Source organism: Phyllobates terribilis, unplaced genomic scaffold, assembly GCF_046119375.1.
Source record: "Phyllobates terribilis strain yellow unplaced genomic scaffold, ASM4611937v1 Scaffold_12__6_contigs__length_324123572, whole genome shotgun sequence".
Lineage (NCBI taxonomy): Eukaryota > Metazoa > Chordata > Amphibia > Anura > Dendrobatidae > Phyllobates > Phyllobates terribilis.
The window spans coordinates 287,619,439-287,647,229 of NW_027362772.1; the positions used below are offsets into that span (position 1 = coordinate 287,619,439).

A 27,791-nucleotide genomic window follows, 5' to 3' on the forward strand; every position below is an offset into this window, starting at 1 on the left:
ACCAAGGCGTAAATGCGAGAGAGTCGCAACTCCAATCCAGCAGAGGCAGGGGAACACTGTCAACTTTCTGGGACAGTTTTCTCAGAACCTCACTTCGGACAGACCCTGAGGCGCGGGGTACTCTCACAAGGAGTGGAAAGTTTCAAAAGATCGTGAGGGAGTACCTCTGTGCCTTTTAATTATTGGGTATCCAAGCTGGACACTTGGAATGAACTCGCTCTGTACGCCTTGGAGATACTGGCCTGCCCTGCCGCTAGCGTGTTATCGGAGCGTGTTTTTAGTGCCACTGGGGGTATTATAACTGATAAGCGCACTCGCCTGTCAACTGACAATGCTGACAAGCTGACCCTTATCAAAATGAGCAAGGGCTGGATTGGGCCAGACTTCTCATCACCACCAAATGACAGCAGAGTAACATAAAGTCAAATCCACTGTGTTATTTTGGGAGGTGTATTCACATGCACCGCTTCACACCCACACATGGGTATATGCTTCCTCATTTTGGCTGTTTTATATTCTTCTCCTTATCCTCAGCCTCCACCACCACTATACCACCAGGGTGACCGTGGTCTGTGTTGCCATTATTGAAAGTTCCTCCGTCCTTATTTTTGTCAGCTTTTGCTTGGAAGGCATGAGCAAAGACTATGGGAGACCCACTCCCCAATAATGGGAATAATGTTTTTAAGATGCTGTACTGTATGGCTCTTAAAACCTATAAAAGACAAAAGACAAAAATATATCTCATACCCTACCATCATTATATATAAATGTAAAGCAAAGTTGCATAATAAATATAGGGTACTTAGTGAACTATTTTTGATCAAAAAAAGTATGCAAGCCGTCCCACCAGCGGCAAGGTGACCCTAAATTGGGATGGTACCTATACTGCCTATATTAAAAACCTTACTGTATATCAAAGTTGAAGCAATGCATATAAAAGGGTAGACAAATAGGACCGGGTCCCAACTCCAGACCACCCAGGCCCGTGGTAAGCTACATATATACCAGTCAGCTCAACAAAGGGGATGCCACACCCTTAAATTGCACAGAATGCAAACAAGACAAAAAACCAGGCAATGTGAACTGAGGTCTAAGATGGTAGACATGCAAGAAATAGGAGCATGTTCACACTAGCAAAAAAGAAACAAAACCTACAAAAGACAAAAGACAAAAATATATCTCATACCCTACCATCATTATATATAAATGTAAAGCAAAGTTGCATAATAAATATAGGGTACTTAGTGAACTATTTTTGATCAAAAAAAGTATACAAGCCGTCCCACCAGCGGCAAGGTGACCCTAAATTGGGACGGTACCTATACTGCCTATATTAAAAACCTTACTGTATATCAAAGTTGAAGCAATGCATATAAAAGGGTAGACAAATAGGACCGGGTCCCAACTCCAGACCACCCAGGCCCGTGGTAAGCTACATATATACCAGTCAGCTCAACAAAGGGGATGCCACACCCTTAAATTGCACAGAATGCAAACAAGACAAAAAACCAGGCAATGTGAACTGAGGTCTAAGATGGTAGACATGCAAGAAATAGGAGCATGTTCACACTAGCAAAGAAGAAACAAAACCTACAAAAGACAAAAGACAAAAATATATCTCATACCCTACCATCATTATATATAAATGTAAAGCAAAGTAGCATAATAAATATAGGGTACTTAGTGAACTATTTTTGATCAAAAAAAGTATACAAGCCGTCCCACCAGCGGCAAGGTGACCCTAAATTGGGACGGTACCTATACTGCCTATATTAAAAACCTTACTGTATATCAAAGTTGAAGCAATGCATATAAAAGGGTAGACAAATAGGACCGGGTCCCAACTCCAGACCACCCAGGCCCGTGGTAAGCTACATATATACCAGTCAGCTCAACAAAGGGGATGCCACACCCTTAAATTGCACAGAATGCAAACAAGACAAAAAACCAGGCAATGTGAACTGAGGTCTAAGATGGTAGACATGCAAGAAATAGGAGCATGTTCACACTAGCAAAGAAGAAACAAAACCTACAAAAAACAAAAGACAAAAATATATCTCATACCCTACCATCATTATATATAAATGTAAAGCAAAGTTGCATAATAAATATAGGGTACTTAGTGAACTATTTTTGATCAAAAAAAGTATACAAGCCGTCCCACCAGCGGCAAGGTGACCCTAAATTGGGACGGTACCTATACTGCCTATATTAAAAACCTTACTGTATATCAAAGTTGAAGCAATGCATATAAAAGGGTAGACAAATAGGACCGGGTCCCAACTCCAGACCACCCAGGCCCGTGGTAAGCTACATATATACCAGTCAGCTCAACAAAGGGGATGCCACACCCTTAAATTGCACAGAATGCAAACAAGACAAAAAACCAGGCAATGTGAACTGAGGTCTAAGATGGTAGACATGCAAGAAATAGGAGCATGTTCACACTAGCAAAGAAGAAACAAAACCTACAAAAGACAAAAGACAAAAATATATCTCATACCCTACCATCATTATATATAAATGTAAAGCAAAGTTGCATAATAAATATAGGGTACTTAGTGAACTATTTTTGATCAAAAAAAGTATACAAGCCGTCCCACCAGCGGCAAGGTGACCCTAAATTGGGACGGTACCTATACTGCCTATATTAAAAACCTTACTGTATATCAAAGTTGAAGCAATGCATATAAAAGGGTAGACAAATAGGACCGGGTCCCAACTCCAGACCACCCAGGCCCGTGGTAAGCTACATATATACCAGTCAGCTCAACAAAGGGGATGCCACACCCTTAAATTGCACAGAATGCAAACAAGACAAAAAACCAGGCAATGTGAACTGAGGTCTAAGATGGTAGACATGCAAGAAATAGGAGCATGTTCACACTAGCAAAAAAGAAACAAAACCTACAAAAGACAAAAGACAAAAATATATCTCATACCCTACCATCATTATATATAAATGTAAAGCAAAGTTGCATAATAAATATAGGGTACTTAGTGAACTATTTTTTGCTAGTGTGAACATGCTCCTATTTCTTGCATGTCTACCATCTTAGACCTCAGTTCACATTGCCTGGTTTTTTGTCTTGTTTGCATTCTGTGCAATTTAAGGGTGTGGCATCCCCTTTGTTGAGCTGACTGGTATATATGTAGCTTACCACGGGCCTGGGTGGTCTGGAGTTGGGACCCGGTCCTATTTGTCTACCCTTTTATATGCATTGCTTCAACTTTGATATACAGTAAGGTTTTTAATATAGGCAGTATAGGTACCGTCCCAATTTAGGGTCACCTTGCCGCTGGTGGGACGGCTTGTATACTTTTTTTGATCAAAAATAGTTCACTAAGTACCCTATATTTATTATGCAACTTTGCTTTACATTTATGTATAATGATGGTAGGGTATGAGATATATTTTTGTCTTTTGTCTTTTGTAGGTTTTGTTTCTTTTTTGCTAGTGTGAACATGCTCCTATTTCTTGCATGTCTACCATCTTAGACCTCAGTTCACATTGCCTGGTTTTTTGTCTTGTTTGCATTCTGTGCAATTTAAGGGTGTGGCATCCCCTTTGTTGAGCTGACTGGTATATATGTAGCTTACCACGGGCCTGGGTGGTCTGGAGTTGGGACCCGGTCCTATTTGTCTACCCTTTTATATGCATTGCTTCAACTTTGATATACAGTAAGGTTTTTAATATAGGCAGTATAGGTACCGTCCCAATTTAGGGTCACCTTGCCGCTGGTGGGACGGCTTGTATACTTTTTTTGATCAAAAATAGTTCACTAAGTACCCTATATTTATTATGCAACTTTGCTTTACATTTATATATAATGATGGTAGGGTATGAGATATATTTTTGTCTTTTGTAGGTTTTGTTTCTTTTTTGCTAGTGTGAACATGCTCCTATTTCTTGCATGTCTACCATCTTAGACCTCAGTTCACATTGCCTGGTTTACTGTATGGCTCTTGTAAGGGGCATTAAAACCGTCTTGTTAAGCTACTGCGACCTCCACCACTTTTCCAAGGGGCATTCAAACCGTCTTGTTAAGCTACTGTGACCTCCACCACTTTTCCAAGGGGCATTAAAACCATCTTGTTAAGCTACTGCGACCTCCACATCTCTTCCGAGGGGCATTAAAACCGTCTTGTTAAGCTACTGTGACCTCCACCACTTTTCCAAGGGGCATTCAAACCGTCTTGTTAAGCTACTGTGACCTCCACCACTTTTCCAAGGGGCATTAAAACCGTCTTCTTTAGCTACTGCGACCTCCACAACTCTTCCAACGGGCATTGCATTTCCTCCTAATCTTAGTCAGCTTTTGCTTTTCAATGCATAGGCGAACACTAAGGGAGACCCACTCCCCAATAATGGGTAGAAGGTTTTTAGTACGCTGTAATCCACGTCTGTTTCAAGGGGCATCGCAGTTCCTCATAATTTTTGGAAAGCCTTTCATTCACCTCTTAGGCCAACAGTGCACAGGAGACCCAGTTGCTATAAATGGAAAAAATGGTTTAGTTAAGGCCTTCTGACCTCCATGTCACTTCCAAGGGGCATTGGAGTGCCTCTAAATTTTTGGTAGGCATTGCACTCACTGTATGCCCTATAACTGTGTAGCCGAACCGCTCCTTTTGGTACAGAAACATATCCTACAAGACATGTGTGGCACCCCAGGGGTCTGGTTTTCCACAGTAATGTAATGTTATGTCTGAGAGCAGGTGGGAGGTCCTTTGGTCAGGGATCCTGTGCATGCCACACCTCCTGCCCAGTCTTGGGAGGGGAAGGACTTCCCCTGTATAAACCCTGGGCTGAGGCAGGGTTAGTCAGTCAAGGAGAGTAGAGACAAGAAACAGCAGAAGCAATACTACTACGAGTCAGGGGCTGGCAGCTGCAGAGCTCGCCCTGACTGAGAAGCTTTCTTACCGGACCCGGCGTCCGAGGCTGTGGGGACTAACTCTTACCCAGCAGCAGAAGCCGACCGGCAGGAGATTTCAGGTCCTCAGGCCCAGAAACCCGAAGGCACGGTCACACGCGTGGGACCAGCACCGCCATCGTGGAGCGGAAGCCATTAGAAGGCCCCGAGTCACCGGCCATACGGGTGAGCACCACACGGTACACTCAGGGACGTGGGCTACTTATATCCGCTTCTAGCAAGGTAGCCAGAAGAGTACAGTCAGTTTGGGAGGCCTACAACTCCGCCTGGCCAGGGGAGATCCCATCTGCTCAAGGACTGACCAGGCCCCGTTCACTAGCAAGTACTCCGGGAGGGTCTATCGTTGTTACCAGTAAAGACCCTGAATTACACCGCACCGTCTCTGAGTGGTTCCTGCTACCCCCATCATCCACATCTGCTGCCCTGAGGCCATACCCCTCCCGTTGGGGGTTATACCATCTATGCTGCACCATCCATCCACCGGCCTCAGCGGACTGTCCTGCAGCGGCAGCTCCATAGCTGCATTCAACGGGTGGCGTAGTCGTCCTACATCTACCGCTGTTACATCGCCGCTCAGTTTGACTCCCTGGGCACGGACCGGGTCTCCGCCACGAGACTACAACCCTCAAGAGATCCGGCTCCGGGTAAGCTCCCGCGTGCGCAACGCAGCGCGACACAGGCCCAGGGGCGCGTCAACTTTGGTGTAGTCGGCAGGATTTCATGCCCGCAACCACCGGGTACTGCGTGCCTGAAAAAGAGACTTTTCAAACTTACCTGTGGTGAAGATTCCCGCCATCCGGCGCCATCTTCAGCCTTCTTCCCGCCATCGGTGAAGTTTCCCGCCATCCGGCGCCATCTTCTGCCTTCTTCCCGCCATCCGTGGAGTTTTCCCGCCATTGGACGCCATCTTGAGGACGCCGCGCGGGAAGAAGAGGGGCGTGGACTCCGAAAGCGCGCGAGAACTGAAGCCCCGCCTCACGTCCGGACGTTGCGTAAGGTCCTGGAAGGAGCCCAGCAGACGCCGACGTCACAGGAGCGCGACGGAAGGTCCTCAACCCTGACGATCCACTGCGGAGCCGCGGCCTACGGAACAGGATCATCGCAAGGTAGGCCACGGTCCACTAGGGGGGAGGAAGATGTCGGATATGGAGGAGAGCTTCACTGCCTCAACCCCCGCCAGCGCTACCGCTGCTGCAGTTATGCCCTTCACCATGCCCTATATCCCGGGAGCAGCTTGGCTACCCCAGTACTCAGGGGAGTCACATACCCTGCATGACTTTAGAGAAAAGCTGGATAGCCTCTTCCAGGTGTACCCCCTCACAGAAGAGCAAAAAGTGAGCATCCTGGTGGCCCAACTAACCGGGGCAGCCAAAAGGGAAGTAAAATCCTGGCCACCTGGGAGGAAGACTGTCGCAGGGATACTAACCCGGCTGAAGGACACCTTTGATACCCGCACCTCAGCCGAGATTAAGCTTAGATTCTACGGGTGCAAGCAGCGAGCGCATGAGAGTATAAGGGACTATGCACTAAACCTACAAGAGGCCCTGAGGGCCATTAAGCAGACCGACCCTGATAAGATCACCGCAATTAAGGAATGGCCAAGCCCCTCCAGCGTAAAAGAAGTGCGGCAGTTCCTCGGGTTGGTAGGCTACTACCGAAGGTTTATTCCCGGTTTCACCAAAAAGGCAGCACCTATGCAGGACCTCCTGATAGGCCAGTCCCGGAAGGCCAAGAACCAGAAGCCGCCCTTCAAATGGGAGGAGCTGGAAGAAGAGTCCTTCCGCCAGCTGAAGATGGCCCTCACGGGGGACGAAATCCTGGCGTACCCGGATTATAGCCAGCCCTTTATCCTCTACACCGACGCCAGTAACATCGGGCTAGGAGCCGTACTGTCCCAGATCCAGCAGGGGAAGGAACGAGTAATTGCCTACGCCAGCCGAAAACTGCGACCCACCGAAAGGAACCCCGAAAATTACAGCTCATTTAAGTTAGAGTTCCTGGCCGTAGTATGGGCAGTCACCGAGCGCTTTAAGCATTACCTCGCTTCTTCCCGGTTCACCGTGTACACGGATAACAACCCGTTGACACACCTGGACACGGCAAGACTCGGTGCCCTGGAGCAGAGGTGGATGGCCCGTCTGTCCAATTACGAGTTCACAATCAAATACCGGGCAGGACGCTCCAATACCAACGCGGACGCCCTGTCCAGGATGCCCAACCTGCCGGACGGAGGAGAAGATCCGGAGGGACTGGAAGAAGTTGAACTCCCTGCATTCCACCGTCATGGGACTATCCAGTATTCCCACCGGGTAAGGAGTAAGCAGGCTGCTACGTTGAACCCCTTACCCCACTACAACTGGGCGGAAACGCAAGACAGCGACCCTGCCGTCCGACTGGTGAAGGAGATGCTGACTCGGCCGGAGGCTCGCCTTGAACCAGACGCTCCGGAGGAAGCCAAACAACTATGGGCAGAGAAGAGTCGACTGTTCCTTTACAAAGGGAAGTTGTGCCGCAGAATGGTTAACTCCCGGACTCATGAATTACTCTGGCAAGTAGTGGTGCCACGAAGAGACGCAGCCATGGTGATGGAGGCATACCACGACGGAGCTGGACACTTCGGGTGGAAGAAGCTGGAGTTCCTGCTGCGCGAGCGGTTCCACTGGGTAGGCATGAGGGGAACCATTGAGAAGTGGTGCAGAGACTGTGGCCCGTGCAACCTGAGAAGGAAGGACCGTGCCAGCCAGAAGACTCCCCTGCAGTCCATCGTCACCCGGCAACCGTTGGAACTGGTAGCCTTGGATCATGTAAAACTGACCCCAAGCAGAAGTGGCTACGTCTACGCGTTAACCATCGTGGATCATTACTTCCGGTTTCTGGTTGTCGTCCCCGTCAAGGACTTAACGGCTCAAACAGCAGCTAGAGCCTTCCAGCAGCACTTTTGCCGTCCACACGGGTACCCGGACCAAGTGCTGACGGACCAGGGACCTGCCTTTGAAGCGGAGGTCTTCCAGGAATTCTGCAATCTGTATGGCTGCCGGAAGATAAGGACGACACCCTACCATCCGCAAACTAATGGACTTTGTGAGAAAATGAACCAGGTGGTAATGGATCTTCTAAAAACGTTGCCCCTGGAAGAACGCAGTCTGTGGCCTGAGAAGTTGCCCGATCTGGTGGACCTATACAACCACATCCCGGTAGGTTCCACCAACTGTACCCCGGCTTACCTAATGAGGGCAAGACCTGGTAAGTTACCTGTTGACCTGGAAATGGGAGTCCTGACACCCGAGGACACTTCACCAGAAACAGACTGGGACACAGAGAGGCAGCAGCAGTACCGGAGAGTACAGGAGAGCGTGGAGCGAAGTCTCTGTCAGGCTAGGGAAAGACAAGAGAAAACTTACAACCAGTATGCTCCCGCTGTTCCCCTGGTACCCGGAGAGCAGGTCTTGAAGAGGAAGAGACGGCTCCACAAGTTGGATGACCAGTGGGAGAAGGACCCGTACACCGTACTGCCCTCAAGCCACGAGAACCCGAAGGTTTGTACCATCAGTAAAGACGGAGGGGAAACCACAGCCATTGTATCCCGGGACCACCTGAAGAAGTGTCCCGAACAACTGAGGAACCCTGAAGAGGAACAAGAAGACCATCGACCCGTAGAGGAAAGGGAAGATATGGTTAGTACTGTGCTCGGGGACTTCCCTCGGTCTTGGACTCAAGTCAATGGTGCAGTTGTGGTACCCGTACTCACCTTCCTCCAACCAGCATCCCAAGCACCTACGGAGCAACAGGTAGAGCTGGAAGAACAGCCGGTCCAGGAGGCAGAAGACTCCACACAAGCAGAACAGGAGGATCAACCCTCTGCTTATAGTGAGCCTGCCGTACCCCTAGTGAGACAAAGAGCCGGTAGACAGCTGCCCAGTTTACCCTTGACAGCTCCTACACCCTGTAGTTCAGGGCCAGACAGTCAGCTCCGTAGGTCCACTAGGGCCACTAGAGGCCAGTTACCCGCACGCTGGAGGATTTGAAGTGTATAAATTGTTTTATTTATGTTTATCTGTGTATTGTTACTTGTGTATAATTTTGTGTTTCCAGTTATTTTTAGGAATCCTTGGTGGATTTACCGGGAATCCTTGTACATAGTTGGAGCGTAACCCAGGATGGACTAGAGACTGTTAAGGACTCGGGGTAGGACAGACCCCTACCTGGTTACGTCTCCCTGTTTTGGTGAAATGGACACCTTGCTTTCTTCAAAGACTACACCCGGTTACGGACATGCCGTGACCACCTTTATGTGTTTCTTCTTATTGTACTATTATTGTTGTTATATCTTGTTATGTTTTTTTTCTAAAATATGTTTAGTCCCGGAGTACTAAATTTCACTAGGGGGGAATGTGGCACCCCAGGGGTCTGGTTTTCCACAGTAATGTAATGTTATGTCTGAGAGCAGGTGGGAGGTCCTTTGGTCAGGGATCCTGTGCATGCCACACCTCCTGCCCAGTCTTGGGAGGGGAAGGACTTCCCCTGTATAAACCCTGGGCTGAGGCAGGGTTAGTCAGTCAAGGAGAGTAGAGACAAGAAACAGCAGAAGCAATACTACTACGAGTCAGGGGCTGGCAGCTGCAGAGCTCGCCCTGACTGAGAAGCTTTCTTACCGGACCCGGCGTCCGAGGCTGTGGGGACTAACTCTTACCCAGCAGCAGAAGCCGACCGGCAGGGGATTTCAGGTCCTCAGGCCCAGAAACCCGAAGGCACGGTCACACGCGTGGGACCAGCACCGCCATCGTGGAGCGGAAGCCATTAGAAGGCCCCGAGTCACCGGCCATACGGGTGAGCACCACACGGTACACTCAGGGACGTGGGCTACTTATATCCGCTTCTAGCAAGGTAGCCAGAAGAGTACAGTCAGTTTGGGAGGCCTACAACTCCGCCTGGCCAGGGGAGATCCCATCTGCTCAAGGACTGACCAGGCCCCGTTCACTAGCAAGTACTCCGGGAGGGTCTATCGTTGTTACCAGTAAAGACCCTGAATTACACCGCACCGTCTCTGAGTGGTTCCTGCTACCCCCATCATCCACATCTGCTGCCCTGAGGCCATACCCCTCCCGTTGGGGGTTATACCATCTATGCTGCACCATCCATCCACCGGCCTCAGCGGACTGTCCTGCAGCGGCAGCTCCATAGCTGCATTCAACGGGTGGCGTAGTCGTCCTACATCTACCGCTGTTACATCGCCGCTCAGTTTGACTCCCTGGGCACGGACCGGGTCACCGCCACGAGACTACAACCCTCAAGAGATCCGGCTCCGGGTAAGCTCCCGCGTGCGCAACGCAGCGCGACACAGGCCCAGGGGCGCGTCACATGTGTGGTTGACTGGCCTGATATTGATGTGAATGGTCCCTGTTCCTCCTGCTCTTTCTCCTTTGCCACCACCTCAGCCATCATTTATCACCTGATGCTTTGTTTTAACGGGAGTCATAGAACTGGGATAGTAGCAGGAAAACATCCAGCAATCCTCGGAGGAGGTAGGATATGCGCCAAAACGCTGACCACCTCAAGCCTAGCCGCTACTACATACATGCGCTTGCATTCCAAGAAAACAAAGCAGATGCTAACTTCTATCATCATCATCATGCTCCTCACCTTGGCACTCTCAACTCCCCTGATGGAGAAGCCAGGGCCCACCGGAGGAGTCTGGTTCTCTGGTGGGCTTGTCCAATGCTGCCCTAAAGCAGGCCAGGCTAAGAAAAGTGTGTGGGAAGGTGACAGGAGAAATAGGGGCGGCTGGGGACCGTTTATGGACACCCGGCCGCCCCCAGGTGGCTGGGGACCGTGTGTGGACGCCCGGCCGCGGGGCGGCTGGGGACCGAGTATGGACACCCGGCCGACCCCTGGCAGCTGGGGACCGAGAGTGGACACCCGGCCGCCGGGCGGCTGGGGACTGAGTATGGATACCTCGCTGCCGAAGCAGCCATGAGGTAGTGGCCAGCTTCGGCCTCCTCCAAACTAAAAGGCCCCATTTCAAGTGAAAGCTATCAGTATGGTATTGCAGCCTGCGGGTGGGTGGGTAGCTGCATATTTACGCTTGCATTGCAAGGAATGGGGGAGGTACAATTGAACACTGCCCTGGGACAAGGACTTGCACGGGGATAGTTGCAAGTCTGCATCTTCTGATGCGGCAAGGATCACTTCTGATGGGCACACTTTTAGGCAGTGACCTGGGAGTCAGAGATGCTTCCAGGGGTCTTCCCCATGCTGTTCCCATGTCTTTTCAGCACTGTATGCATGTGTCACACAGCACATGGCCAGATAAGGTTGTAAAATGTTAAAATGACATTTCTCGGTGAATGCATTTGTCACGGTTGAAAGCAATACAAAAGTGCAAAACGCATGAAAAATCCTACTTGTGAACATAGCCCAAGGTGTGGAGGAGTATTTTTGTTTTTGGTTATTTATTTTACCTTATACACAAGTCTTTACCCTGGAAAGGAAGTTCCTTAACATATTTCACAGGAAAACAGTTTCAGTTTAGTTTTTGAACTTTTTATTGTGAGCCCGTAAAAGTGGCTTAATACCTCTGACCACGTTGTTGACAGCAGTGACCTGGGGTCAGAAATGCTTCCAGGGGCGATCCCCATGCTGTTCCCATGTCGGGTCTCCCATAGACTAACATTGGGCTCGTTGCTCGGGTCGAGCACCCGAGTATCACGGTGAGCTCGTCCCGAGCTTCAAGCACCTGAGCATTTTAGTGCTCGCTCAACACTAGTGCCAGCTTGTTGACTGTTTCCATGTAGTAAGAGAGGATTTATGACACTGCCTGGAGCAAAAAGGTATTTATTAAACATCATTTTTAAAAATATTTTGACTTTTTTTTTTAAGTTTCCATTTCACGATCTATAATGAAGCAATATCCTAAATTTCTAGCAATTTTAAGTCTTTTATTAGACTCCCACTTCCTGTTCTGTACAGATGACTTTTCATCAATCTCATTATCATCACATGCAAGATAACAATGACTGATAACACCTCTATATACAGTAGATAACACAGGATCCACCATTCACAATAGGTGGTGTCACAGCTCACCTCCAATCCTCATGTACAATGACTGACAATGTATAGGAAATAGAATAAAAGTCTACAACGGGCAGCACGGTGGCTCAGTGGTTAGCACTGCAGCCTTGCAGCGCTGGGGTCCTGGGTTCAAATCCCACCAAGGATAACATCTGCAAAGAGTTTGTACATTCTCCCCATGTTTGCGTGGGTTTCCTCTGGGTTCTCCAGTTTCCTCCCACACTCCAAAGACATACTGATAGGGAATCTAGATTGTGATCCCCAATGGCGACAGTGACAATAATGTATGTAAAGCACTGTGGAATATGTTAGCATGATATAAAAATAAAGATTATTATTACAATAGAGAAAAAATTAAAAAAAGATAAGAAAAAATGTAGCAATATCTGCTTCCAAATAAGGGTTAAAATGTAGATTAAAAATTAATTACAAAATGAAAAATTCTAGCTGATTCTTATTTTTGTATTAAAAGAAATGTATCAAAACTTAATAAAAATATAGTGCTAGTATTGTATGTTACATTTGAATACTTTAAGGGAAGGCTGCTCGTTACTTGAAGCAATTCATTTTTTAACTTGAATTTTTATTTTTTAACAGGTGACAACACAGAAGAGAAGGAACAGCAGCTGATATTTTCTCTAGTTGTCAGGAAAACCACTGAAAAATTAATAGAATTCATTGTCAAAATGGAACAGGAGTCTGAAAGAGTAAATGTCCAGCTGAGAGAATGGCAGAAGAGCAGGGAGGAAACTAGTGAAGACTTCATTGCATCACGACAGGCGATGGTGCGTATCCTGCGTTTTCCTCCAATCACGTCTATTCTATGAGGTCACAACTTTTGTTCTTTTGCAGCCAAAGAAGGGATTGAAGAGTGATGGAATCCACCAGAAGAGCAAAGTTTAGATACAGCAGAGTGGATCATAGAAACTTATTTTTTACTGAGCATTGCTACATAAAAAGCATCTGAATCTTGATTGTAATGAGTTACGACAAGTGTCTGTGAGTGAGGGACTGTGATTCCGTAACTAAATGAATATGCCTCAAGTGTGGCAGTTGCCAGACAAGAGGACGGCAGGGTACTGCTGATGAGAGTGGTTACAATGAGGAATGGCCATGACCAACACTGTGGATGTGTTCTGTGCTGCACTATGAAAGACATTGTGTGTGTGAAGGAAGTGCTGCTGAAGTGTTTGTTAGCGATAAGAGCAACGTTGCCATTTACTAGTTTATCCTTTTGCTGTAAACCACTCCTTTTAAAGCTTGATACTTCTTAAAGATACGTTGCAATATTCAAGCGTGTTGTCTCCTAGTCGGTAAAGCCCACTTGAATCGTTGCTGGTGTCCGTCAACATTGCTTTTGTCATCCTTGAGTGGGGACACCAGTCTTTAAGTCGAGGGCTACTGTATCCATTCTACTAGTAGAAGCCTCCACACGCACACAATCCCTAGACCCCTGAGTTTATGTGACACAATATGTCCATCAATTATCTTGCACAATTTCCATGGACATGACGCGCCCCCTGGGCGACTCGGTGCCGGGCCGGTCGTCGCTAGGGGAGATGTCACAGTGGCGGTGACCCGGTCCGTGACCCAGGGCGGTCATTCAAAAGGGGGATATATACAGGGGATTTATGTACAAAGTTCGTGACGCCACCTGTGGTATGCGGCTAAAGAGAGCCGCCGCTGCAGAGTAGGTCCTCTGGAGCTGATGTTAGTGCAGCAAAGCTGATGTGGCTCTTCACAGGCAGAACTTAGCTCCAGGGCAGTGTAGATGGTATAGTTTGTGCTGGGTGTTGTAGTGCAGGGTTTGATGGCGCAGCAATAATCACAGAGACAATGAAGTGCTGTCCTCAGGGTTTTTACTCACGGTTATTGCAGTTCAAGTTACAGGTACCAATGTAACTTCCCTCATCGTGCTGCGCTTACTCAGGGAGGGGTTCGGGCAACCTTCAGATATCTCCGGAGTACTTAACGGGACCCCCTTCTGTGTCCTCTCTCTGGCCGTCTCCCTGCACCTCATACCAAGTGTCCCAATCCGGTACCTGCGGGCCTTGTCGGGCGACATCTGTTCCGTCCCCTGGGTCCTATATAGCTACCTTCTTGGTGAGACTGATATGGACTGTAGGCTGCAGAACTTGAAATACTGCAGCCTCCGGTTTCTAGTTGAGACATAAAGTACTCTGCTAGTTGAGGGACCGGTCCCCTTTGTGTGGCCTGACTTCTCCACTTCCTGGTAGATTCGGGCGTACGGGTGGCCTCCAGCACTGCCCGTACCCCTGGGGTCCCTTCCTTCGTTCCTGGAGCCCTTCCTGCTCCTCTCTCCTTCTCCTTCAGTCCTGGGCCTCTCCTCAGGCCCTCTGCCTGAGCAGAGCTCCTGCAGAGCCCTGCTCCACTCCTCTCCTGTAGACTGTTCTGACTGGACTGAACTGAACTGTTCTGAACTCACTAAACAAGATGGCTTCTCTATATATACCTTCCTGTCATGTGCTCCCCTAAGCTACTTCCTCCACCCACACCCACTAGATAGCACCTCCCCTCAGCTAGGGACCTGGGACTGTGCTCTCCCTTAGGAGCAATTTCGCCCGACCCCCCACTGCGGGTATGTGTTGGATGCAGGTGTTAGGGTCCCGAGCTGTACTCTTTCCTTACCTGAGAGTGAGATACCACACCTCTGGGTGAGATGCAGCACCTCTGTGGCGACTGAACCCTCAGGGGCGCCACAGACACACAGTACCTATACTACTTTCCTAGACATCAAGGCCCTGCGAACGCGCAAATGGAAGTATATGGTTTGACCTTACAGACGCTCTTTTACAGGTCATGGTCCAGTTCATTAACGAGTTTGAAGATCATATCATGAAAAGATTAACAGGCGTGGACTCTGCCTATTCCAGACTCCAGTATGTGAGAAAACAGTGTAAGCTACGAGTACTTATGGCCAAGGTAAGAAACAAGTGATTGGGTCTGAGCTGCAGTGCCCTCCACGGACAGGAGTGGCGCTGTGTTTGCATGTTTTTCACATCTCATACGCTTTTAATTAAAAAACGTACCTGTGTTCACCATTTTAAAGACCTCCGCTTGCTGTCAGTGAAAGAAAACATCCTTATTTAAATCTAATCACACCCTGCTAACACATTTAAAAAACTTCATAACCCGTAATGACCACACACTTTCTATCGATTTTGCACCCTTAACTTTTTTTTTTATTTGTTGGACTACTAAAATAATTTTATTGAGTGTGTGAATCATTTTTATGCAAAAATATTTTTTATTATTTAGTTTGATAAAGGGGGTAAATTGTACAAAAATTTAATTTGTTAAATTTATATATTATATTACATTTTTTTTGTTGCAAATTATCATAAAATTATTAGAATGGGTTACCTTGTATTGACACATCATTGGTAAAGTCTTGGGTGAGCGACGTGGACGTGGCATAGGCAATGTGGGTTTTTTTAATTTTTTTTTATGTATATTTTATCTCCCTCTAGAGGTCATAAAAAAAACTGCGGGGAAAATTAATTCTATTATTTTCCATTTTATTACTGAAACTGGGGCATCCATAGAAAAAAACAGGAGAAATCATTAGTCGCTGATCGACTGGCGATCATGTTAGGGCCAGCACTCAGTAAACCCAGGCAACTGTATGGAGGATATGACACTGGGGCCGCTCAGGATCTCAGCGTGCTCTATACTGCGTGGGCGCCGGCTGTGTAATACAGCTGGCCCTTGAGTCTAACTCCTACAGACAGAGCCAGCTCCTATTCCAGCAGTTTAACTCCTTAGATGCTGCTGTCAATAGTAACAGCGACATGTAGGCGGTTGGAAATGTAGGGGATTAGACGGTGCCGATGGTTTCTACCTTGTTTGTACACCTATGAAGCGTCATAGGAGATTAGTACGTTTACAATGCACTGTGATATTATATTATTACTGAATTTTATTTCACAAGCAATCAAGTGATCGCTGATTCAAATCCCCTAGGGAAATGAAAAACAAAAAGAATTAATAAATATCTAAAAGTTCATATCATCCCCATTAAACATAATTAAAAGGGTTTTCCCCATGAACAAAGTACATTTTAATCAATAGATCTTGGAATAATAATAATTTCCACAATTGGTTGTGTTTAAAAATAATGTTCCTGTGCTGAGATAATCTTATAAATGTGCCCCTGCTGTGTACTGTGTAATGGCTGTGTCTGACCATGCTGGAACATGGTCTGATCATACCACATCTCCTGGACAGGGGGGGGGAGCAAAAGAGTATACAGACATTACAGCATGGGGATCGCAGCTGATTCTTTCTGTGAGGTAAAACATTTCACTGTCTGTTTCTAATCAATGTTTTAACTCAAAGAAATAATTTTTTGCGATCCTGTGCTGTAATGTCTGTATACTCTTTTGCTTCCTCCCCTGCCCATGAGATGTGGTATGATCAGACCATGTTCCTGTACAGTCAGACACAGCCATTACACAGTACACAGCAGGGACACATTTATAAGATTATCTCAGCACAGGAACATTTTTTTTAAACACAACCAATTGTGGAAATTATTATTATTCTAAGATCTATTGATTAAAATGTTGATTAAAATTTACTTTGTTCGTGGGAAAATCCCTTTAACCCCTTAATAACATCTGACGTACTAATACGCGTCTGTGCCCTGGGACTTAAGAGCCAGACCCGTATTAGTACGTCATGGCGATCGCGCGCGCACACAGGCTGTGCGGGCGCGATCGCCGCCGGGTGTCAGCTGATTGTCACAGCTGACACCCGGTACTATGTGCAGGGAGCGGTCCTGCACCGCTCCCAGCACATTAACCCCCGCGATGCTGCGATCGAAGTCGATCGAAGTCGATCGCGGCATTGCGGGGGCAAGGGGAGGTGATCGGCGATACTCACCTCCTCTTCCGGCTTCCAGCGCAGTCTGCAAAGGCTTCCCGGGTGTTGCCATGACGACCCGATGTCGTCATGACAACATCCGGGTCACCAGAGAGCAGGAAGATTGCTTGGGCATGCGCAGTGCATCTCCAAGCAATCTTCACACTGTGCACTTCTGACAGCCTTCATGGCATAGGGATGGTGCTTCATTCCTGTGCCATGCAGGCGATCAGAAAAAAAAAAGTGAAAGTCCCAGAGTGGGACAAAGTAATAAAGTGTATAAACTGTGTGAAAGTGGAAAAAATAAAAAATAAAAAATGTGCAAAAATATTATAAAAAAATAAAAAAATAATACACCAAAAATAAAAATATAATGTACCCATCAATAAATATTATTATAAAAAAAAAAAAAAAAATCAATAAAAGTACACATATTTGGTATCGCCGCGTCCGGAACAACCTGACCTATAAAACTGTCCCACTAGTTAACCCCTTCAGTGAACACGGTAAAAAAAAAAAAAAAAAAAAAAAACGAAGCAAAAAACAATGCTTTATCACCATACTGTCAAACAAAAAGTGGAATAACACGCGATCAAAAAGACGCATATAAATAAAAATGATACCGCTGAAAACGTCATCTCGTCCCGCAAAAAACAAGCCACCATACAGCTCCATCAGCCGAAAAATAAAAAAGTTATAGCTCTCAGAATAAAGCGATGCTAAAAAATATTTTTTTCTATAAAATAGCTTTTATTGTGTATAAGCGCCAAAACATAGAAAAATGATACAAATGTGGTACCGCTGTAAACGTACTGACCCGAAGAATAAAGCTGCCTCATCAATTTTACCACACGCGGAACAGAATAATAAAAAAAAAAAAACAATTCCTGAATTGTTGGTTTTTGTTTATTCTGCCTCCCAAAAATTGGAATAGAAAGCGATCAAAAAATGTCACGTGCCTGAAAATGGCACCAATAACAACGTCAAGTCATCCCGCAAAAAACGAGCCGTCACATGACTGTCTGCCAAAATCTGGAAAAATTATAGCTCTCAAAATATGGCGATGCAAAAACTAGATTTTACAAAAAAATGCGTCTTTTAGTGTGTGACAGCTGTCAGTCATAAAAACCCCATATGATTCTGGCATTGCTGTAATCACACCGATCCGAAGAATAAAGTCGTCTAGTCACTTATACCGCACAAGGAACGGCGTCAAAAATAAACTCTTGGGTTAGGATTGGGCTAGGGTTAGGGCTGAGTTTGGGGCTAGGGTTGTGCTGGGGCTAGGGTTGTGCTGGGGCTAGGGTTGTGCTGGGGCTAGGGTTGTGCTAGGGCTAGGGTTGTGCTAGGGCTATGGTTGTGCTAGGGTTAGGGCTGGGGTTGGGATTTTTTTCAAAAGTAAGAAAAAAAGATGACGATATGGCGACTAGTGTTGAGAGCAAGTGCTCGCTACTTGAGTTTGCATCGGGTGCTCTGGTATGCATTGAGTATCGTGGGTATTTGAGTGACATGCTCGAGTCTCTGCCCCATATGCTTCGCGGCCAAAAAACTTTACGGGGATTGCCTGCCATGCACGAGCGATCCCCGCATGTTTTTTTTTGGGTGTCTAATAACCGTGAAACATGCGGAGCAGGGACTCGAGCATGTCACTCGAGCACACGCTGTACATGGTGCATACCTGAGTACCCGATGCAAACTCAAGTAGCGAGCACTTGCGCTCAAGAATAATGACAACTTATTCAATATGATGACCTAATGTAAACAAATTCTGTGCCGTACCTCTGGGTTCAAAATGTTCACTATACACCTTAATAAAATCCTTGAGGGGTATAGTTTCCAAAATGGGGACACTTGTGGGGGAGCTCCACTGTTTAGGCACATCACGGGCTCTCCAAACGCGACATGGTGTCCGCTAACAAATTGAATGGAAAATCGGCTCAAATTGTTAGCGGACGCCATGTTGCGTTTGGAGAGCCCCTGTGTGCCCAAACATTGGAGCTCCCCCACAAGTGACCCCATTTTGGAAACTAGACCCCCCAAGGCACCTATCTAGATGCATAGTGAGCACTTGGAACCCCCAGGTGCTTCACAAATTGATTCGTAAAAATGAAAAAGTGAAAAAAAAAACACTTTTTCATTTTTATGAATCAATTTGTGAAGCACCTGGGGTTCCAAGTGCTCACTATGAATCTAGATAGGTGCCTTGGGGGGTCTAGTTTCCAAAATGGGGTCACTTGTGGGGGAGCTCCAATGTTTGGGCACACAGGGGCTCTCCAAACACAACATGGCGTCCGCTAATTATTCAAGCAAATTTTACAATCAAAAAGTCAAATGGCGCTCCTTCCCTTCCGAGCCCTGCCGTGCGCCCAAACAGTGTTTTTTCCCCAAATATTGGGTATCTGCGTGCCCAGGGGAAATTGCACAACAAATTTTGGGGTCCATTTTTTCTTGTTACCCCTGTGAAAATAAAAAAAATTGGGTCTAAAGTAACATTTTTGTGAAAAAAGTTAAATGTTCATTTTTTTCTTCCACATTAAAAAAATTCCTGTGAAGCACCTGAAGGGTTAATAAAGTTCTTGAATGTGGTTTTGAGCACCTTGAGGGGTGCAGTTTTTAGAATGGTGTCACTTTTGGGTATTTTCTGTCAAAAAGACCTCTCCAAGTGACTTCAAATGTGATGTGGTCCCTAAAAAAATGGTTTTGTAAATTTTGTTGGAAAAATGAGAAATCGCTGGTCAACTTTTAACCCTTATAGCTCCCTAACAAAAAAAAATTTTGGTTCCAAAATTGTGCTGATGTAAAGTAGACATGTGGGAAATGTTATTTATTAACTCTTTTGTGTGACATATCGCTCTGATTTCAGGGCTTAAAAATTCAAATTTTGAAAATTGCAAAATTTTCAAAATTTTCGCCAAATTTCCGTTTTTTTCACAAATAAACGCAAGTGATATCGAAGAAATTTTTCCACAATCATGAAGTACAATATGTCACGAAAAAACAATCTCAGAATCAGGGGGATCCGTTGAAGCGTTCCAGAGTAATTACCTCATAAAGTGACAGTGGTCAGAATTGTAAAAATTGGCCCGGTCATTAACGTGCAAACCAACCGCGGGGCTTAAGGGGTTAAATCTCAAAAATAAAAAAAATAAACCTGCATGCAGAGATACCAAATAAGTGTGCGAACTAATAAAATATGATTATATTTATTCCATACAGTGAATGCAAATCCTTAAAAAAACACAGAATGTCAGAATTGCTATTTTTTTGGTCACTTTGTTTCCCAAAAAGAGAATAAAAATAGACTAAAAGAGATTAAAAGAGATCCTAAAAAACCAAAATGGTGATGTTTAAAACCTACATCTCATACTGCAAAAAAAAATGAGTCCTGATACAACTGTATAGATAAAACTTAGAGATCTTGGAAAGCGAGGTGGGAAAATCAAAAGTGAAGAGGAGCCGACTCTTTCACCAAAGTGTCCGCAGAATAGACCTGGAGCCGGCCCTGATAGGTGATAACAGTTGGTGCTTTTAAAATTCTATGGAGAGGGAGGAGCTAGAGACAACAGACATTCAGCTGCAGTTCTCCATAGAACTTTATGAGCACCAACTGTCATCTCCTTTCTCAGTATTGGGAATGTCTGTGTTCACTGAAGTCACATTGAGAATTTTGAGAATGAAAGATCAGTCCAGGAGGAGAAAAGAAAACAGATTTCTCTGATAAGAACTATTACAAAGTTTCTTATTTTTACGAGTACTATTGGTTTATGAAAAAGATTGAAATGCCGTATATGCTATAAGTTTTTAATAGCTGCTGCTATACACCATGCCTTAGATTAAGATGGTTTTCATCCGCGGTTCATGTTTCAGTCCTATTTATTAGGTACATCGCACTTTTATATCAACCTGCAAGGATCCTACTGGAGTATTACGAGCAGAGAGCAAAGAAATATCAGAGAAACGCTTGTTCCTATGTTAAAGCATCTAATCCAAATCATGGAAGACAATAAAACCTGTGTCTTACCCCCTGATACACAGGCCCCGGTGTCAGGTAAGAGTGCAGGATTAATAAAGGGCTATACTAGTGATGGTGTATACCTTAGCATAGCCCATCGCTATCTGATTGGTGGGGGTCCTACACCTGGCACCCCCAACTAGTACCGCGGCCCCCGAAAATGCAAGACTAGCACGACTCAATACACCGCATTGTGGCCAATATTGGTACTGCAGCTCAGATCTCATTTACTTTACAAGTCGCTGAGATCGGTTTGCGGAGTTGAGCTGTACTTCCAGTAACCACGGGGAGTGGGGGGGATACTAACCGCTGATCCCTGGGGGTGCCAGTTATCTTACCCTCTGTGTTCTGATATTGATGACCCATCCTAAAAAGAGGTCATAGATATCTTATCTCGAACAACCCCTTAAAGATTAATAAACAGACTTTTTTTTTAACTAAACGGTGTCACTGTAGTGTTCAGGTTAATGTTGCAATACCAGACACAGCCTGATAGTAAAGGTGGCGCTGTTTCTGAGATAAGTCAAACTTTTTTTTTGTAATCTCAGTAAGGCATTTTTTTCATAGGTCATTTGTAAATCTAGCTGCCTCATACAAGTGCGTTGTACAATGCAGAACAGTCTTCACAATGTAGCGCTCAGAGATATCAGACGTCACTCACCGCTGTATAGAATAAAACCTAGAACCTTGCAACTGTTATCCACACAGTGTGAATAGAAGCAAATGATCCGGTGTCCTGTGATTTTCTCCAGGGTATTCGTCTCGGAGCACGTTAAAGGCATCTGCGACTAATTCAGACAATTTTCAAGTTTCTCCCAGTGCAGCGGAAAAATATAAACCTCCAACCAGTATACAACGGTGTCACAGCACAGACCTGCACCACAGGCACCAAGGAGGTGTACTGCCGTGAGTGAGCTGAGGAATGCACCTCCTGAAATTCTATCTGTTATCTATCTATTATCTATCTATCTATCTATCTATCTATTATCTATCTATCTATCTATTATCTATGTATCTATCTATCATCTATCTATTATCTATCTATCTATTATCTATGTATCTATCTATCATCTATCTATTATCTATTATCTATCTATTTATTATCTATCTATTATCTATTATTATCTATCATCTATCATCTATTATTATAGATTATCTATTATTATATATTATCTATTATTATCTATCTCTTATCCATCTATCTATTATCTATCATATAATATCTATTATCTATGCATTATCTATTATCTATCTATTATCTATCTATTATCTATCATCTATTATCTATCTATTATCTATCTATTATCTATTTATTATCTATCTATTATCTATTCTCTATTATTATCTATATATTATCTATCATCTATTATTATATATTATCTATTATTATCTATCTCTTATCCATCTATCTATTATCTATCATCTATTATCTATTATCTATCTATTATCTGTTATCTATCTATTATCTATCTATCATCTATCTATTATCTATCTATCATCTATCTATTATCTATCATCTATCTATTTATCTATTATCTATCTATAATCTATCTATTATCCAACTATTATCTATCATCTATTATCTATCTATTTATTATCTATCTATCTATCTATCTATTATCTATCTATCATCTATCTATCTATCTATTATCTATTATCTATCATCTATCATCTATCTATTATCTATCTATTATTTATTATCTATCTATTATCTATCATCTATTATCTATTATCTATTATTATCTATCTCTTATCCATCTATCTATTATCTATCATCTATTATCTATCTATTATCTATTATCTATATATTATCTGTCTATTATCTATCATCATCTATCATTATCTATCCTTTATCTATCTATCTATCACATATCTGTCTATCTGTTTTTTTCTTTTTTCCTATCTTTTCCCTTTTTCCTGTTTTCTTTTTTTCCTGTTTTTTTTTTTTTCTCTTTTCTTTTTTTCCTGTCTTTCTTTTTTCTTTTTTTTCTCTTTTATTTTTTTTCCATCTTTTCTATTTTACTTTTTTCTCCTGTCTTTTCTTTTTGTCCTCTCCTGTCTTATTTTCTCTGTTTTTTTCTGTCATTTCTTTTATTCCTGTCTTTTTTTTTTCTTTTTTCCTGTCTTTTCATTTCTTCCTGTCTTTTTTTCCTGTATTTCTTCTTTTCCTGTCATTATTTTTTGTCATTTATTTTATTCCTGTCTTTCTTTTCTTTTTTTCCTGTCTTTTAATTTCTTCCTGTCTTTTTTCCTGTATTTCTTTATTTTCCTGTCATTTTTTATTTTCTTCTCTTTTCTTTTTACTCCTGTGTTTTTTTCCTGTCTTTTTTTTTATTATCTACTTTGTCTATTGTGTTTCAGGAGTGTTTCATTTAATCTCTTCATTTCTTTAGGTTTCTTATGGAGAAGCAAGCGAGTGAACTCATTCATCTAGAACGTATTTTGCTGACGGAGGAAATAAGCCGAGTCTGGAACTTTTATGAATCGTACAAAGTAAAAGTGAATGTATTGTCTCTGATAACTGAAGATAAAGACGCTCAGGTTGTTATGTCATATAATTGTGCAGTTGATTGTAGTTTTGTAGCTTTCATCAGTAGATTACTAATGGCTTATTTGCAGCAGACTGGCACTGAGTGCTCACATTGTGATGTACGCTACTGCATCCAGTACACTGCCGCACTCTAGAATGTACTTTGCAAAGTGGCCTCTGGGCAAAGATTCACAGGACAGGACATTAAATCTTCTTCATGACCATGGAATCCCATGCAATGGTCATATTGATTTCTGTCTGTAATTTCACTGTTCCTATGTTCTGGTGTAGTAAGGAGAGAAGACCCGAGGGATGATTGGCCAAGGTGCAAAATTCTTCGTGACGCAAAAATTTCAAAGAAACAAGAAACTCCTTTTTTTTTTAACTTTCATGTCATGATGACATCATAATCCATTTTTCCTCATGATGACATCATATAATCCATTTTTCCTCATGATGGCCTCATAATCCATTTTTCCTCATGATGGCATCATATAATCCATTTTTCCTCATGATGGCATCATATAATCCATTTTTCCTCATGATGGCATCATATAATCCATTTTTCCTCATGATGACATCAGCATTCATTTTTCATTATGAATTTCTTGACGTTGTCAGAGTGAAAACTTTATGGTTTCATTATTATGTCATAATGATTTTGTGATGATGTCATGATGATAATGTTATGATTTCTTTACCAAGTCACCATAGTGTCTTTACAATATCATGGTGATGCAGTAATGTCATCATTATGTCCATTTGATTTAATGATTTTATAATTCTAATGTGATGCTGTCGTATTGTCATAAAGTAATGATGTCTTTGGGATGTCAGTACAATGTCATTCTGATGTCATAATGTTATACTTATGATATCATGATGATGTCATTACAATTTCATGATCTCATACTCATAATGGTTTCAAGATGATATGATGACGTCATGATTACTTCATGTTGTGATCGTGATGTCATAATGATGATCTCATACCGCTCTGTTCTGCATTTTGTCTTCCAAGCTCTATGGTAAGGACCAGGAACTAAATATAAACGTCCATTGGGACAAACTCATAACGGAACTGACTGACGTGCACAGGACTGCTCTGAAGGCGCTGCACGAGAAGCATTGGGAGGAAGTGAAGAGTATGGGACTGAACCCAGACGCGGTCATACCCACAAGCTACTTCCATAGAGATGTCAAAGAATCCATATTACAACTGGCACTGGAGATGCAATCAGTCTACCAGCAAGTGTCTCACAACAGTGCCCAGGTACAATGATAAAGTATTACAGAAGACTCTCTGGTAACTCCTTGTTAGAATTATGAGGTTAATCTGCTAATTTTTAATATGTATTGCATAGATTCACACCACAGATGTGCTGGTAAATGTAGCGACAGTACTCCAAGAGACCGTGACTTTTTGATCTTCTGGGAAACAATGATTCTTGCTTATTGCACATGTATCACTGTGTAGACCTGGCCAAGGTTTGAGCTTCTTAGACCTTCCTCTGAGCCATATTGACCCTTCGTCTGTGTGCTCTCTTGCCGATCTGGAGTTGCCGCACTAGGCTCAACGCCATCATGCGAGGCACAATGCACGTCATTGATGATTCCTAGCAGATTCAATTCACACTGAATTTATTATTTTTTTTATTATTCATTTATTACATTTTTTATGTTTAATATAAAGTATATTTTGTTTCATAATACTGTGATAAAAGATGGCAGAGATGATCTGGGTCTGCTAAGTCCCAGCAGCTATGCGATGCTGGGGAGACACCTAACGATGATGCTATGGCCAATGCTCCTATTCACCCCATGGTGCTTGTTAAGTCCTTGTAGCCTGGAAAATAGAAGACAAGGTGGTGATAAACTTCTTTTAAAGGTCCCCCTGGCTGATAGCTGGAACGTGACACGCTCCCTCTAGATTGCAAAAAGTTAATGCAATGACGTCAAATAATAAAAAAAAGTTTACCTATTTCCCTCCGCCAAGGTCAGATCTTGGCATTTTTTTAGATGCAATTACCCTTTGAACATTGACAGTTACGATTCCCCATTACTATTGTAGAGGAACTGTCACGAAGTATTAAATGATTTGTGACGGCCCTGTTATTTTTGCTGTTTAAATGCTGTTTTTTTTCTTTGGGCAATCAGGGGTTAATGTCAGTTTTCCCTGTTAAGCTTGGTGTGTTGATTGTTCAGCTGATGGGGGTGTGATCTCATGCTCCACCCTATAAATAGTCACATGCCCCTTCAGTTGATGTTGGTGTTCAGTTCATTCTGCCTAACCTGGAGTGAAGAGAAGGAGTCTGTTGTCTGTAGTAGTTGGAGGTTCCCCTTTGGATTGCTGCTTGCTGTGTGTTTTCCTTTCCTCCATCCCATTTATTTTTCCTACCTACTCTTTCCCTGTGTTTTCCTTTGTGGCTGTGAGTGTATATTTTGGTGTTTTTGCTATTCAGTTTACCCAGTCTGTTTTCCCTGTCTTGTTATAGTATCGTTCTATTTGTACTGTCTTCGTCCCTGGGGGAGAGGGGGTAACTGACAGGGCCTGTTTTGAAGATAGGAAGACACTGGCGGCTCGGGCCTCCTCACCTTCAGAGGTACCCCTGAGATAAGGGAAAGTCAGGGCTCCTGTAACACAGGTACTTTAGATGCAGTGACATAGAAAAACAGAGCAGCCAGTACAGGGTTAATAAACAAGGGGGATTTACTGTAACAGGGTCAATCTCCACGCAGGGAGTAACAGGGGAAATATGGGGACAACAAGGGAAGTAGCAGGTAATATGCTATAACTGACAACCCACAGTTGGGCTAGATGTAGCAGAGTCGACACGGTTGTAATCGGCAGTTTTTTCACTTAGCTGACTCTTGCTCTTCACAAGGCAGTTGCCGGCTGGTGCCGGTGTTGCTTTCTTCCGGCTTCTGGTGGCAGCGGGCAGTCTCCGGTTTGACCCGCTGAGCCCCTAGTCCATAACAGTGCGCCTCACTTGCTCGGCTCCAGGGATCCTGCGTCTCTTCTCCCTCTAGTCGGGCTTGACTCCCACTGCCGCTTTTCCCGCGCAAAAACTCCTTTTCCACCCTCTTCCTAGACACAAGCTTAGCTCCCCGGTCACCTGACTCCTCAGCTCTCTCTCTGGACACACCCCCAGCTTCCCGGTCACCTGACTCCTGTCTCGCAGTCTGTCTTCCCCCTGCAACAAGAGGCACGGCCCCGGCAGTTCCGGATCCCTTGTTCTGAAAGTACTTACACCCCGGTCTTCCCCCTTAAACTCCCGCTCTCCTTTAACTCGCCATTCCACGGACGAGAGTTCCTTCACCAAACGTTCATATTCTTGGACTTCCTGGATAATACGTTGCCATATAAATTGATCTTGTTCATAACGGTGAGGAGGCACTCCTGCTGTTGTCCGTTCTGACCGGTGTAACTCAGTTTGACCCATGGGGGGTGCAGGGTCACTTGGATTCCCAATCTCTTCCTGCCCCATGGCTTCAACTGATGGTGTTCCCTTGCAGCCTGCACTGGGGACTGCAGGTAGTCGAGTGCTGGGGCTCGGAGGTAGAATCAACAATTCTTCTTCATCCACATCGTGGCTTGGGGCAACTGTGACAGGACCCTCTCTAGAAGCAGGTGATTCTTCTTCATCCTCGTCATCTTTAGACAGACAGGGCTGCAGCATACTACGATGAACCACTCTGGTAGGGGCTCCTTCAGCCCCCTTGGGTTGAAGTTCATACACAGGTCCTTCAGTGCCAAACCTGCGCTTCAGTCGGTGCGGGGTCCGTCCCCACCGCCTATTCAATTTGCCCCGGGGCCATCTGTCTCAAACCAACACCCACTCCCCGGGCCTCAGAGCTGTCCCTCGAAGAGGCAATGTCTCATGATGTTTGAGCTCCCGAAACTATTGTTGTACCAACCGTCGGAGGGTCTGCAGTCGATGCCGGTGTTCTCGGACCCAGGAAGACATCCCCGTCCGTGGATAGTCCTCCTCGGGGTCCAGCTCTAACGCTGTAATCTCTCGCCCCTTTCGCCCGAACAGTAAGGTATAAGGAGTGAACCCCGTCGTACTATTCACTCAGTTGTTGTAGACCCACACCAGCTCGGCTACAAACTCAGGCCATCGCACCTTCCGATCTTCCTCCAACGTACGGAGCATTTGGATCAGTGTCCGATTAAAGCGTTCACAGACCCCATTTCCTTGAGGGTGATAAGGAGTAGTCCGTGACTTCTCAATCCTGTACAACCGGTGCAGCTCTTCCATCACCCGGCCCTGGAAGCAGGCGCCTTGATCGGAATGGATCCTCTTTGGGCAGCTGTACACCCGAATTAAGTCTCGGCAGATGGCCTGCGCAGCTGATTCAG

The 27,791-nt window shown here is 44.7% G+C and overlaps 1 protein-coding gene across 2 annotated transcripts in view; it reads left to right on the forward strand.

Annotated features, from left to right (window-relative positions):
* The window catches only part of LOC141171619 (uncharacterized), a 157,859-nt gene that overhangs the window by 32,208 nt on the left and 97,860 nt on the right, over window positions 1-27,791 (forward strand). For both annotated transcript variants that reach the window (XM_073655289.1, XM_073655290.1), the window contains exons 7-12: window positions 12,600-12,787; window positions 14,820-14,945; window positions 20,754-20,934; window positions 21,651-21,804; window positions 23,292-23,439; window positions 24,450-24,701. In XM_073655289.1, the coding sequence (XP_073511390.1) occupies window positions 12,600-12,787; window positions 14,820-14,945; window positions 20,754-20,934; window positions 21,651-21,804; window positions 23,292-23,439; window positions 24,450-24,701 (1,049 nt within the window). The remainder of the gene's footprint in view (window positions 1-12,599; window positions 12,788-14,819; window positions 14,946-20,753; window positions 20,935-21,650; window positions 21,805-23,291; window positions 23,440-24,449; window positions 24,702-27,791) is intronic.